Source organism: Lissotriton helveticus, chromosome 4_1 (assembly GCF_964261635.1).
Source record: "Lissotriton helveticus chromosome 4_1, aLisHel1.1, whole genome shotgun sequence".
Classification (NCBI taxonomy): domain Eukaryota; kingdom Metazoa; phylum Chordata; class Amphibia; order Caudata; family Salamandridae; genus Lissotriton; species Lissotriton helveticus.
The window spans coordinates 403,571,135-403,585,596 of record NC_136063.1 but is presented as its reverse complement, the minus strand read 5'-3'; the positions used below and the strand labels follow the sequence as shown (position 1 = coordinate 403,585,596).

Sequence of the window (14,462 nt, the reverse complement as noted above, 5' to 3'; positions counted from 1 at the left end):
TTCTTTCTTTCACCATTTGATGTTGTAATTTATTCTGTTTACTTATTTTAGCAATACATACGTTGTATGTGCTCTATGTTCTATCATCTACTTTTCTACTCTGTTTTGTTTTCTTACTTTGTTCTTATTTCTGTCAAGGGGGGAGATGTGTTACATCCTGCTTTTCCTTTTCCTCTGTCCTACTTTAGTGTTTGTTATAACTTGCTCAGCATGCATCTATGATGTCACATAGGGTTCTGATTGTGTATGCTTGAATTGAGAGTCAGTTACATCTGAGGCTGAGCAGGAGTCCAGTCTGACCCCATGGGACATTCTAAGTTAAGGAATCTGCGGCTAGACTATGTCTCTAGCAGATACATCGTTATCTATGGTAAGTAACTCGTTCATCTGATAGAGACGTCCAGCCCCAGAATTCCTCAACTTAGAAGAGATACCAAAGCCATACCCGTAGCAGAGGCGGGTCTGCGACTGAACCCCAATAAGTTGCTGAGGCAACATAGCAGTCAACAAGGTGACGACACACGGTGGGGACCGCAACCAGTCCAGCCACACCAGACCATAAAGCTCAGAAGAGCGAAAAACATTGGGAGGCAAAGGTACTACAAGCTGTCAAGAACAGCATAAAACCCCTGTATGTATACTGGGCAAGGGAAAGAAACATATGCTAGATATGTCTGTGTGAAAGGGAAAGTTCATGACTTTGCAAGAAGTGGAACCGAACCCAGGGACTGATGGATCCGCAGCGTCTGACGTCTGACGTAAATAAAACACAAAGGGAAGACAACTGGTGTGACAGAGTCAACACAATTGAATCCTGTACCAGCCAAATACGTAGGACAATACCGGCAGGATGACGACCCACAAACTATAAGAGCCAGAAGTAGTAGAAACAGAAGACACGCTATTGGAGAGTTACTCTGTCACGAGGCATGGGAAAGGGCTGAGGGAAACTATCAGGAGCACCCAAAACAGGACTACAGTAAGAATGATAGTCAAGTGGAAGACTGGACGAAACAGAAGCATACCATACACATGAAGTAGAACAAGAACCCTCCTGTAGGGTTTGCGTGAGTAGCCCAGATACGAGAGACGCAATCGCAAGAAGGCAACCGGCAAAAAGAAGCACCAAGGAAGCTTGACATCCAAATGAGAGCACTTAGGCGAGCAGACCGGGTCAAAGACCACGGACATCGAAAGAAGAAACGTTGACAGCACAGCAGATAGAGGCAAAGAAATATGCCTAGAAATAAAGCGCAACCCAGAAGACGCAAAAAGTGCCAAGAGTTATGATGAGGTACAAAAGGGGGTGGTGATGGACGGAGCATCTGAACCAATCAAACACTCACACCCAGTCAAAAGATCTGGGTTTGACCCATCACCGTCCTTAAGCCCACTCTGCCACCCCAGTTCAGACATGGCTATATGCAAATCAGTCTGACCCTGTGGCTCATGGGAACAGTCCAGCCCGAACTGCCAAGCCATGCCTTCCCTGGACCGGAAACAAGCTTCTGAGGACCGGTTTCTGGCATTACAGCCGTCTTCAGCCCGGCTTGCTTGAATCCAGTGGCAAAGTGAGCAAGGGACTCACTTCTGAGCATACCCTGCCACACTTATGGCGGCAAAAAGCGGTACAATAGGGGGTGGTGATGGACGAAGCATCTGAACCAATCAAACACTCACACCCAGTCAATAGATCTGGGTTTGACCCATCACCGTTCTTTAGCCCACTCTGCCACCCCAGTTCAGACACGGTTATATGCAAATCAGTCTGACCCTGTGCCTCATGGGAACAGTCCAGCCCGAACTGCCAAGCCATGCCTCCCCTGGACCGGAAACAAGCTTCCGAGGACCGGTTTCAGGCATTACAGCAGACTTCAGCCGAAGTCCGGCTTGCTTGAATCCAGTGGCAAAGTGAGCAAGGGACTCACGTCTGAGCATACCCTGTCACACTTATGGCGGCCAAAAGCGGTACAAGAGTTATGATGAAACAGAAGTGGACAGAACAATGTCCAGACCAGCAAGCCACGTCAGCCCTTCACCTGGGAGGATCAACGGTCCCCCGCAAGATAGAGGAGGAGACGGAGCTAGACACAACAGTCAGGACCAATTGAATGGTCCAAGGACTCAAGAAGAGAGTATCATAAAGAGACCATTCCCCTTGGGAGTGGTACAGCAGGAATCCAAGCAGAAGTGTGTAAAACACCTGCGTGGAAAGCAGCAGAGAAATGTGTAAAAATTCTTGTTGTAAAAGTGCCCCGAAAACATGGGCACAAGACATGGTACCGTAGAAAGGGACAGGGCAAAACCGCCACCTGGAAAGATAAGCCCATTAAGGGCTGAAGCACGAAAATATCGTTTACCCCAGCCTTTGAACGGGGAGGGGAGAACCACCACCACAGAAGTGGAAGGAGCAGTGCAAGCACCCTATGATAGCAATCGTACCAGGGTGCCTTCCCAGGTTGTATCAACAATAAAAAACGTAACACATTATGGTTGTATCTTGGAGCAAAAGAAGGACAGGGTGTCAGTGGTGTGAATTGCGCCTAAACTGAACATAACAAGGCCCCAAGATAGCGACAGGCAAAAGAAGAGCAGCCATTAAGGGCAAGAAGATCACAGTGATGCTAAAAAGCGCTTTGTGAATGCAGGCGAGGCAGAAGCCATAGGATAGGGAACCCATACTGAGGTAGTGAAGCATTACCAGAGCCAACTGCACCAAAGGTGCAATGGAGCGATATGAACGTCAGGATCGCAGAATGGTATAAAAAAGAAGACCACAGCAAAATTGTGGGAAAAAACTCTATTGGAGCGTACCAAGGCTAAGGCAGTCACCGAATAGCCTATAAATACCTCACATAGGGTAAGTGTCAACCCCTGGGAGGGGGAGTCCTCTTGGGCTAAGCACACATTCAGAGGACAGAAAGTAAAGACAGAACCAGCCATCCGGCTGCATTTAAAGAATACGGAGATGGCGGAACCCCCGCCCACACTTATCCAGGTGCTAGGCAGAGTACCGGGACATGTACAAAATCAGTCAACGAGGCAACATCGCCTACGCCGAATAAAAGAAGACTGATATGGTACAAAGGGCGTGCCGCCAGAGTCATGGTAGTCCTGACATGATGCAGGAGACGGCTGAATCTGTGTGGCTATCAAAAAGGTCCACACCATTGAAAGGCAGATCCCTAAGAGCTTCCCGTACATTGTCCGGGAAACGACTGTCGCGCAGCCAAGCATGGCGGCGCAAAGCCACCGACCGAGCTCATCCCACCGAGTCAGTGGTGTCAAGAGACGAGCGGAGGGAGAATTGCACCATTCCCCTGTCATCATGTAGAAGGCGGATTAACTCACCCTGCGGGCCTTCTGGAATTGAAGGTAGCAGAGCCCCGACCAAGTCCCAAAGGGAAGAGGATGCGCGTGCGAACACGCAAGCTGTATTTAAGGCGTGGATGCCAGCACTAGCAAAAGCTAGCGACCACATGCGTCTTAACAACCTAGACTCACTGCTGGGAGGCAACAGAGGCAGGGCAGAGGAAGACAAAGTTGAAGGACGCCTGAACAACTAGGCCCTGAGCCCTAGGATGAAGGGACAGACAGAGCCGATCATTAGGAGCAGGATGAGGTCGCCGAGGTATGGCCCGATCAACAGGGTCACCCGAGGAAGGCCTTGCCCATGTGCCCAGCATGATGTCAAACAAGGATGCCCCAAGGGGCAGCAAAGGTTCCACTTAAACCGGCTCCATATGGAGAAGATCCAACATAGGCAGAGGAACCATAGGGGGCTGAAAACAAAGAATAACAGCCGCCCTGTGACTAGCCCGTGCGTAGGCAGCACTAGCTTCAGTTGCTATCCGGGGAGGTGACAATAACCCATCTGTAGGGGAGGGCTGCAGACTAACCCGCCCACTAGACAGCAACAGTGGAGGAGCCGGAAGCTGATCCGAAGTCCCTGCCACACAAGGTACCTGCACCATGGACCGAAACGGCTACAGATCAGGGGAGTCCAGAATAGCATCAGCTTGTGGGATAAGAGGAGGCGTGGCGTCGACCGACGCCGCGTGGGAGTCGCATGGACGTCCGAGGAGTCGGGAGTACCAACCTTCTGAAAGAAAGGAGACGTGTGCGCTGGCACCGGTGTCGACGGCATCGGCACGGGCTATGGCGGATGCCGAGCCGGAGTCGTGTGGACGTCGACGACCTCCAAGGGGGACTCTGGCTGGGCAACGTCCGACGCCGATCCCACTGCAACATGTGGGGAACAGGGTGTCGAGCCCGGCGCCGCCTCCGACGTCGACGCAGGGAGCCGCTAAGGGCTATGTGGAGACTGACGGGGTGGACTAGACGGATGACAGGGAAGACCCACTGGGCCGTGTCCTGTCGGCGTCGAATCAGCTCCGGAATCGAAGTTGACACTCAGCCGGAGCCGAGGACGAATTAGCCGGCGAAGACCCAACACGACTGCCTTCCGCAAACAGGTACTGTGCACACGTAACATATACAATTTTGGTATAACGGTATTAGAGGACAAATGAAGATGACACTGGTGGTTCGGTGAATTTGTGCTTTATGTGGTTCTTTTTCGGATACGTAGACGCCAGCCGATATGTGTTTCATCAAGCAGGGCAATGCCTATGATTCATCAGGGCTGTAAGTGGCGTGGTCTGTATTCAGGTTGAGGTGATGTTACCGAAAAGAAGGGGGATGATCGTGGTTGGTACGAGGAGCTAAGTCTGGTATCGCGTTGCAGTCGGGTCGGACTGAAAAAGCGGTAACCTGGGGTAGCGGGTTACGGTGAAGCAATGGTCGGAAAATAACCGAGTGCCTTCCGCCTCTATGGGACCCGAAGGCACACCAGGGAGAGGGATGACACGGCCGCCCTACGCAACACCACTGCATAACTTGCACCCTCCTCCGTAGCCACGGTAGGAGTGAGCATGCCATGGTCAGGGGAGGTGTCCAGACCACTGGCATCCCCCAGTTCCTCTGCCTAGTCCGGGTCATACTCCCACAGAGCTGTGAGAGGTTCCTCAGACCCCTGCAGTCCTCCACTTCCTCCGAACACTGATGAACAGGCCTAAAATAAGGAGGCTGGACATAGGGGTAGAAAGAACCCATGGGCGTCGAGCGATTCCGTTCCGGCTCCGCGTCCACATGGGGGCTGAAACCGAGGGCGACGTCGTCCGGTGCCGTTGGAGGTGTTGCTGGTGGGGTCGACTATGGTGGAGGTATCAGAGGTTAACTGGGGTTGACTGGGATACAGGCCTGGATCCTTGGGGGCCCTTCGGCGCCGGAGCGGACAGCGATGCCGGAGCCGCCAACAGTAAAGGGCGAGGACCCCCAGTCGGGCCCGCGGGGCCTGAAGTCGCGCCAGACGGCCCAAAGAGGCGGGCCATGGCTGACAGAAATTCCTGCAGCTGGGCCAGTCTCGCCAATGGACCCGGGAAGGGCAGGTAGGGCAACAGCGACACCATAGGCTCTGCAGGAGCAGCGGGGTAGGCACTTCCCACACCCTCAGCTGCGTCGTGAAGTCGTGAGCAATGGAGCTTCTTCAACTTCTTGTGATGCTTCGTCTTACCTGACCCCGAGTGTGAAGACTTCGATCCCGGCGAACGATGGTGATGGCTCCGCGACCGGTCCCTCGACCTCCCATGGGACTGGGACCTTGAGCGGCGCGGAGCCGACTGCTGGACTTCAAGCACTTACGGGACAGCTCTCGCAAAGTCTTCGGCGCCATGACCCGGCAGTCGGTGCACGACTTGGGGTCATGGTCACGCCACAGGCAGAAGAGAAACGCTGTGCGGGTCTGACACCGACATCATAGGATGACAGCCCCGCATGACTTGAAGCCGGGAATCCCTACAGCACCAGGAGTCGATCGACTCGAAAAAGGCCTTGAAAAACTCAGTCAAAAAATTACTGGGGGTACCGCTCTCTACGGATCTGCACTTGTTGGCGCGAAAAAATAAAGAACTGAGGTCAGCGCACGAGGGCGGTATGTAAGTAGCTGCAGCGACGTCATCTCGGCGACCACGATGCCAATGATGGACGTGGAGCAGCATGATGCCACCTTCTGACACACAGAGGAACTGCTGACAAAAACTTTCCGGATCCAGTCTGACGCCTGGGGGTAATTGTAAGGTAAGAAATTCATCACTACGTGTTTCTTTCAGATTGATACCTCACAGTATCAACTTTAGCGGTACTGGTCATAAGTTAGCAGAGCTGCTGTGGCAACTGTAGGAGAGTAGGGTCTGCAATCCTATGATCACCCAGATTTTTGCTTTTTGCTGCACTGGTTTACGACTTTCCCTGGCTGTGGGCCTGCTAATCAGACCCACAGCCTAGCTGTTCTCTCTATCCAAATTGTACTCAGGTACTGAATTGGCACTGGGCCCTCTCCAAGTCCCTGTACCCAGGGCTGAGGTGCACCAAGAAGTCTCCCAGGGGCTGAAGCATGTATTATGCCACACCTGGGCTGACTAACTAAACTGACACAACTGGCTGCACGACAGCTGGGGCAAGGTGGTGTACTCACCCTTTGCTTTAGATATAGTATACCTATATCTAACCCTAAAATGGACACACAGATCTCCTATCAGTCACTCCTATGGCAGGCCTTAACAATCCTGAAGGCAGAGTGCTTGGAATCGTGTGAGATGGTGCTCTGGCATGAGCTGAGCCTGTCTGCGGCTTTCGGGATCTATCCCTTAGCCGTTTCCATGATATCGCATACCATATACTCTTAAGTGCATTATAATCCTCGCGGTTATATGCCAACTCTGGTATCGCTTTATCAAAACATGTCGAGTAAGGTGTCATACGAATTGGAATACTAACCCCTCGCCAATTCTGGCGACGGGGTTAGCATTCCACCCTTCTAGAGGGACACGACATGTATGTAACCTGTAACCCCGGTTAAAGTCAGACAGAGCCTTAGCATCCACAAAATGGATGCTGCCACCGAGACACAAGTCTGCCCTCCTGCTGCTGGGAGTCCTCCCAGAGCAGGAGGCAAGGACAAAGGGTTTCCTGCCAGGGGCGGTGCCAGCACCGTCCCAGACAGGATTTTGTGTATCCTAGGTAGGCAGGGCTTCAGAGGAAGGTGACTACAAGTGGCACCCCGGTGCTCACTGTGCATAGGCCGGCTGAAACCAGTTCCAGGGGCACTCCAGCCCCTGGCCTGGGGAAAGCCCGCCAAAGGAGAGGGGTGTAACCACCCCCCTCCTGGTCCCACCCATAGGGCAGGACTTAGTCGCGTGCCAGCCCCCTTTTCCCAGATAAAGGTAGGAGCAGGCCCCCTTCCAAATTAGATCATCTTTGGAATCAAGACATGACTTTCTACGAAAGGACTTCAAGATTTCTTCTTCAAGATTCTCCCTTGTGACTAAGGAGTAGTCACCCTGCATCCGCAGGCACCATCCTAAGAACACAGCGGTCTGCTGTAAGTCCTTCCTCCGGAATCCGACTGCCCAGCTCGACAAGACCCGGCTTCCCTGGCACCTCCGACCTCTACTCACCTCTACAGCCAAGCTGAGAACCGTGAGTGCGACGAGACCTCAAGGGACCGACTATTGCCAAGACTGCACGACTTCTTCACAGCAAGCCCGCCGAGTAATCTCCTGGCGAGTGCTTTGGGGTCCGAGAAGCCCCAACCCTGAGCAGCTCCAGCACCGAAGAGCAGCCCCCCAGCATCTCCACGATCGGCGTGGGGCCCTTCTGCTTTTTGCTGCTCACCGCGTTGTTTGGCTACTAGCCCGCTGGCTTGTGGCCTTCTGAACGACGCCCGACGACATCACTGCTGCTGGTCTGGTTGCTCCAGACTGGCTCTTGCTCCCTTCCCGAAGAGGAGCACATCGGACCCTCCTGGTCCACTCAAGACGCCATTTTGAGTCCACCGCATGGGCTTGAATTAGCCAAGGCTTTGTTGCCCAATCCTGGGTTCTTCGACGCCGACAGCTTCATCCATCGTGGGACAGCTCGCCTCTCCATCCTGGTCGCCGACAACGCCTCCTGGTCCGTGAGATCTGCAGAGCACAGCGTCGCCCACTCACCTAGCCGAGGTGACTACCATCCGGTGCCCTCCTGGGGCCCCCTGACTACTGGCTAGTAGTCACGAACTTGGTCCCCTCTGCTTTCAGGTATCGTCCATCTTCAAGATCCAGGCTTGGATCACTTCGAACTCTCTTCACTGGTCGCCTGCCAGCATCTTTCTTCCAGGCTCCTGGTTCGTCTACGAGGATTCCCGACGTCTTTTGAGACCTATGCAGCTGCAGCCCCTGGGCTAGGTAACTTCGGCATTTCGGTGCCCCAGCATAGCCTCACTATCCAAGGGTCAGGATCCACTGTCGTTTTCTCCCTACCAGGTCGGGTTCGCCCGTGAACACTAACTTTAACTTTACTAGCTATCATAGACTTTGTCCCGCATCCCGCGTGAGAGTGCACACTCTGCACCCGAGTCCCCTGGGTCTCCTAGAAGTAATCTAACGATTCTATAGTCAAGTCCTAGCGATTCCAAAGCCTATTAGTACTGTACTTACCTGCTAGTAATTTCGCATTCCACTTTCAGAGTATATGGTTTTCCGTGCCCCTCGGGCATTTGTATATACTGTGCTAACTTAAGTATTTTCGTAGGGTTTTGTTGTGTGCCTAGCACCCTGTCCTCATAAAGAGTACAGGGCTGTTGTGATTCTAATAAATACACTGTTTATTTTCATAACACTTGTGTGGTGTCCTTTCACTGGGTGTTCAAGGGGTAATGTGATGGTAAAACAGCTGGCTTAACACGCCCTCTAGAGTCTTAGCCTTAGACTGCTCGTATCCATGCTACTAGGATAGCTGGTCTATAAGGTTGACTTACAACCAATCATCAATAAGGGTTGTTTGTACTGATATATAGTGATCACTAGAATAGTGAGCACTGCACATCAGGCCAACTTCTCACATCGCTTTATCAAAACATGTCGAGTAAGGTGTCATACGAATTGGAATACTAACCCCTCGCCAATTCTGGCGACGGGGTTAGCATTCCACCCTTCTAGAGGGATACGACATGTATGTAACCTGTAACCCCGGTTAAAGTCAGGCAGAGCCCTAGCTCCACAAAATGGATGCTGCCACTGAGACACAAGTCTGCCCTACTGCTGCTGGGAGTCCTCCCAGCCCAGGAAACAAGGACAAAGGGTTTCCTGCCAGGGGCGGTGCCAGCACCGTCCCAGACAGGATTTTGTGTATTCTAGGTAGGCAGGGCTTTAGAGGAAAGTGACTGCAAGTGGCACCCCGGTGCTCACTGTGCATAGGCCGGCTTGAACCAGTTCCAGGGGCACTCCAGCCCCTGATCTGGGGAAAGTCCGCCAAAGGAGAGGGGTGTAACCACCCCCCTCCTAGTCCCACCCATAGGGCAGGACTTAGTCGCGTGCCAGCCCCTTTTTGCAGGATAAAGGTAGGAACTGGCCCCCTTCCAAATCAGATCATCTTTGAATCCTGAAACTATTTTCCACGAAAGGAACTCAAGACTCTTCCCAAGATTCTCCCTTGTGACTAAGGAGTAGTCACCCTGCAGCAGCAGGCACCAACCAAGCATCGCGGTTTGTTGCCAGTCTCTCCTTCGGATCAAGACTGCTCCAGCACGACGAGAACCGGCTTCCCTGGCACCTCTGACCTCAACCTACATCATCAGCCCAGCTGTGATCCGTGGGTGTGACGAGACCTCGAGGGACCGGCCATCTTCAGAACTGCACGACGCTTGTCCAGCACGACCACCGAGTGACCCTCGACCGAGTGCTTTGGGGTAAGAGAAGCCCCGACCCTGAGCAGCTCCAGCACCGAAGTTCAGCCCCCCTGCATCCACGAGATCTGCGTGGGGCCCTTCTGCTTTTTGCTGCTCACCGCGTTGTCCAGGTCGCTTGCCCGTTGGCTAGTGGCCCTCTCACGACGCTCCACGACGACAACTACTGCTGGTCTGGTTGCTCCAGACTAGCCCTTGCTCCCCTCCAAAAGAGGAGCACCCTGGACCCTCCTGGTCCACTCAAGACGCCATTTTAGGTCCACCGCGTGGGCCTTGCATTTGCCAAGACTTGTTGCCCAATCCTGGGTCCAGCGACGTCGACAGCAAGTATCTTCGTGGGACAGCTCGCACCTCCATCCTGGTCACCGACAACGTCTCCTGGTCCGAGAGACTGCAGAGCCTAGCAGCGCCCACTCACCTGGCTGAGGTGACTTCGTCCGGTGCCATCCTGGTGCCCACTCAAATCACTGGCTAGTGATTCAGAACTTGGTCCCCTCTGCTTACAGGTTTCTTCTTCCCTGATCCAGGCTTGGATCACCACGAACTTCTTCACTGGCCGCCTGCCAGCAACTTCTTTCTTCAGGCTCCTGGATCTTCAACGAGGGTTTCCGACGCAACTTCAACCCTATGCAGCCGCAGCCCCTGGGCTAGGTAACCTGAGTACTCCGGTGCTCCAGCATAGTCCAACACCCTAAGTGTTCGGATCCACTCTCGTTTTCGACCCACCTAGTCGGGTTCGCCCGAGAACAGTAACTTTGCAACTGCTAGCCTCCATAGACTTTTTCCCGCCTTACGCGTGAGTTCCCACTCTGCACACGACGTCCACAGGCCTCCTGCATCTAACCCCAGTGTTTAGAATTGTAGGCCTAGCGATTCCTGAGTCTAGAAAAGTATTACTTACCTGCTAGCAAGTTCGCATTCCACTTACTGAGTATATGGTTTTTCGTGCCCCTAGGGCATCTGTGTAAATTGTGCGACTTAAAGTATTTTCGTAAGAGTTTTGTTATGTGCTTAGCTCCCTGACTCATAAAGAGTTCAGGGTAGACTTGTTATAAATAAATACCTGTTTATTTTCATAACAACTTGTGTGGTGTCCTTTCACTTGGTGTTCAAGGGGTAATGTCATGGTAAAACAGCTGGCTTAACACGCCCTCTAGAGTCTTAGCCTTAGACTGCTCGTATCCATGCTACTAGGATAGCTGGTCTATAAGGTTGACTTACAACCAATCATCAATAAGGGTTGTTTGGACTGATACATAGTGATCACTAGAATAGTGAGCACTGCATATCAGGCCAACTTCTCACAGCAACCTGTTAATCAACTTCCCAATGGGGCTACTAGCCTTTTCCACAGTAAATGTGATATTTGTTGTTTTTTTTAACTGTTAAAACATGTAAAAATTCATGTTCTACTTTTTAATACACAGCATCCTGCCTTAGGGCTCTATAGGCCACCTGGGGGGGAGGGGGGAGACTTAGTCAGCATTGGTAGACTAGGAGCCACGTTTTTCTTGTGTCACTTCCAGGGTGGCACAACAAGTGCTGCAATCCCTGGGGTGACTCTCTAACGTACAGGCCTTGGGTACCATATACTAGGACTTTATGAGTAAGTTACCTAGCTAATGCCAATTGGGTATAAGTCAATCCATCATACACACGTTATGGTCAGATCTTGTTAGCAGGCCTCAGTTCACTCTGAGTCAAAAAACCAGCATAATCATACCAAAACTTTAGGGGTGACCATACAAAGAAAAGGCATTTCTTTAAAAACATTAAAACAGGTGTGGATTAAAAGAAAAAGTATATTATTTAGTAAACAACTTTTCAGTGACAGCACGTCTTGCAACTAAGAATAAGTACTAATGGTGGTGTCTAGTATGAGTATTAATGTTGATTCAAGCATAACATTTTACCAAAAGGAAATATCTTCATGCTACTGAATATGAACACAATTCAGACATCAAAATAAGTGAAAACTAACAATACAAATAAAAAGAACTGTTAAAAATGCGGCAAGATTTTTACAACTGTTACATTTTGGGTGTGCTGTTTTATAATTTATTACGTACCTGTCCTCCGCCCTCCTCTTTACATAGGTCAATTGCAAAAGCTAGGTCCATTGCTGCAAAGACTGCATCTGCATCTGTACTCTGAGAAGCGAGTATAAGCTGCCGTAAACTCTCATACATAACTGGATCAAAAAAAGCGAAATCATGCCAATTCACCTAGAATTGCAGAACACAAAACATAAAAATTATACAAGGATACATTGCTAAATGGCAATATCTGTAATACGTTGCACTATGAGACTGAACATGCTGTGCAGGGTCATAGAAAAATGAGGGTAGATATAAGTCAACATATATTAGAAGAATGACCTATCAGCACCATTTGACGCCCAGTGTTGAAAGCCCTATATTCGTAATGAAAGTCCCTCTCATTCAGAAAACTGAAATTTCAAGAATTTCTTGGAATTGCTGCCCTTAACGCGCCTATTTTATGCCCTTCCTTGACCTGCTAAGCCTAGCTACTCCGCCTTTCTGAGTAGCTGCTGTTTCAAGGGCAATCTATAGCCAAGCTGTGTGATTAAACATTACATCTTTGGCTAAACAAAATATGATCTGAAATATTAGTTTATATTACAAGCTGGCGGCTCCGCGTCCGTCGTCGGCGCCCGAATAATGTCGCCGGAGTACTTAGACACCGCCCTCGAAGGCTGACATCAGTTCTTATACACAGCTTTTCCGTGCCAGAAAAACGCAGAGCCATAATAAAAAATTGTGGTGTAAATTACTCTTAAGTGCATTATAATCCTCGCGGTTGAGTGCTAATTTTGGTTTGGCTTTATCTAAACATGTCGTGTAAGGTGTCATACGCTTTGGAATACTACCCCCTCGCCAATTCTGGTGACGGGGGTAGCATTCCACCCTTATAGAGGGAGAAGACATGTTGTTGCTGACTATCCCGGTTAAAGTTAACCAGAGCCCCAGCGTCACAAAATGGATGCTGCTGCCACAGACACAAGTCTGACCTCCTGCTGCTGGGAGTCCTTCCAGCGAGGGAGGCCTGGACAATAGGTTTCCTGCCTGGAGAGGTGCGAGCACCACCCCAGACAGGATTTTGGGTATTGGGACAAGGAGGGCTGAATAGAATGAGACATGCCTGGGACACACTAGGTGCTCCATGCATACCCCAGTTCAAACCGGTTGCTGGAGGTGGGAGACGACTGTCTGGGGCGAGCCTGCCTTCAACAACCAATTATCGAGATAGGGGAAGACTGAAACCCCTAATCTGTGCAGATGGGCTGTGACCACCGCCATCACTTTTGTGAACAACCGTGGGGCGCTGGTGTGAGAAGTTGGCCTGATATATGATGTTCACTAGTTCTAGTGATCACCTTGTATCAGTCCAAACAACCCTTATGGTGATTGGTTGTAAGTCAACCTTATAGACCAGCTATCCTAATGGTAGCATGGACAAAGCAGTCTTAGGCTAAACTCTTTTGGCATGTGAAACCAGCTGTTTTACCACAATATAACCCCTTGAATACCAGATGAAAGGACACCACACAGGTTGTTATGAAAATAAACAATATATTTAATAATAACAAACACCTCTGAACTCTTTATGAGATCAGAGGGCTAAGCACATGACAATCTCTTAGGAAAAATACGACAAGTTGCACAAAATTACAATGGTGCCCTAGGGGCACGGCAAACCATATACTAAGTAAATGGTATAAGGAAATCGATAGAAGGAATGGAGCTGTCCAGAGGCTGTAGGATCGCTGGGACTACGCTATCCTAAATTTAGGTAAGTAATAGGAGGCCCACGGGACACGTGTGCAGAGTGTGAACTCACACGTGAGATGCGTAACAACGTCTATGGACAGTACAGTTCAAGAAAAAGGTGAGTACGGACAATCCTGACTAGTTAGGACTAAAACGACTGTGAATCTGGACACTAGGAGAGTCAAGCTACCCTTGAGCCCCGAAATGCTCTCTTTAACTCACCAACGGGCTGCAGGTGCATAGGTGCAAAGTCGTGTCGGGTTTCTGCGTTGAAGTCTATGGAGCCTGGAAGAAAAGATGCTGCAGGCGACCAGGAGGAAGATGTCTGGTGCGATCCACGGGTGGATCGAGGAAGAAGAGGACCTGAAAGCAGAGGGGACAGTGTTCAAAGTCACTAGCCAGTGACCAGTGTGGAACCAGGAGGGAACCAGATGCTGTTGTCGCGATCAGGTGAAGAGTGGACGCTTGTCTCTGCAGCCACGTGGACCAGGTGGTGTCTTCGACGACCAGGATTGAGGCACGAGCTGTCCCACGCAGGCTCTCGCTGTCGGCGGTGTCGGATCCAGGATTGGAGTCAACAGGCCTTGGCAAAGGCAACCCACGCGGTGAGTGAAAACGGCGTCTGGTGCGGACTAGAAGAGTCCGGGGTGCCCCTCTTTTGGAAGGGAGCAAGGGCCAGTCTGGAGCAACCAGACCAGCAGTGAAGATTTCAAGGTTCGTCATCTAGGAGGCCACTAGCCAGCCGGCAAGTGACCAGACAACGCGTCGAGCAGCAAACAAGCAGAAGGGCCCCACGCAGATCTCGTGGAAGCTGGAGGGCTGATCTTCGGTGCAGGGGCTGCTCGGGGCTGCGGCTTCTCAATCCCCAAAGCACTTGGTCGAGTTTA

General features: G+C 51.1%; 1 protein-coding gene across 19 annotated transcripts in view; it reads right to left on the bottom strand.

Moving 5' to 3' along the window:
* UBR5 (ubiquitin protein ligase E3 component n-recognin 5) overlaps positions 1–14,462 on the bottom strand; it is a 2,132,574-nt gene that overhangs the window by 124,122 nt on the left and 1,993,990 nt on the right. For all 19 annotated transcript variants that reach the window (XM_078686916.1, XM_078686920.1, XM_078686919.1 and 16 more), the window contains one exon: positions 11,854–12,009. In XM_078686916.1, coding sequence (XP_078543042.1) covers positions 11,854–12,009 — 156 coding nt within the window. The remainder of the gene's footprint in view (positions 1–11,853; positions 12,010–14,462) is intronic.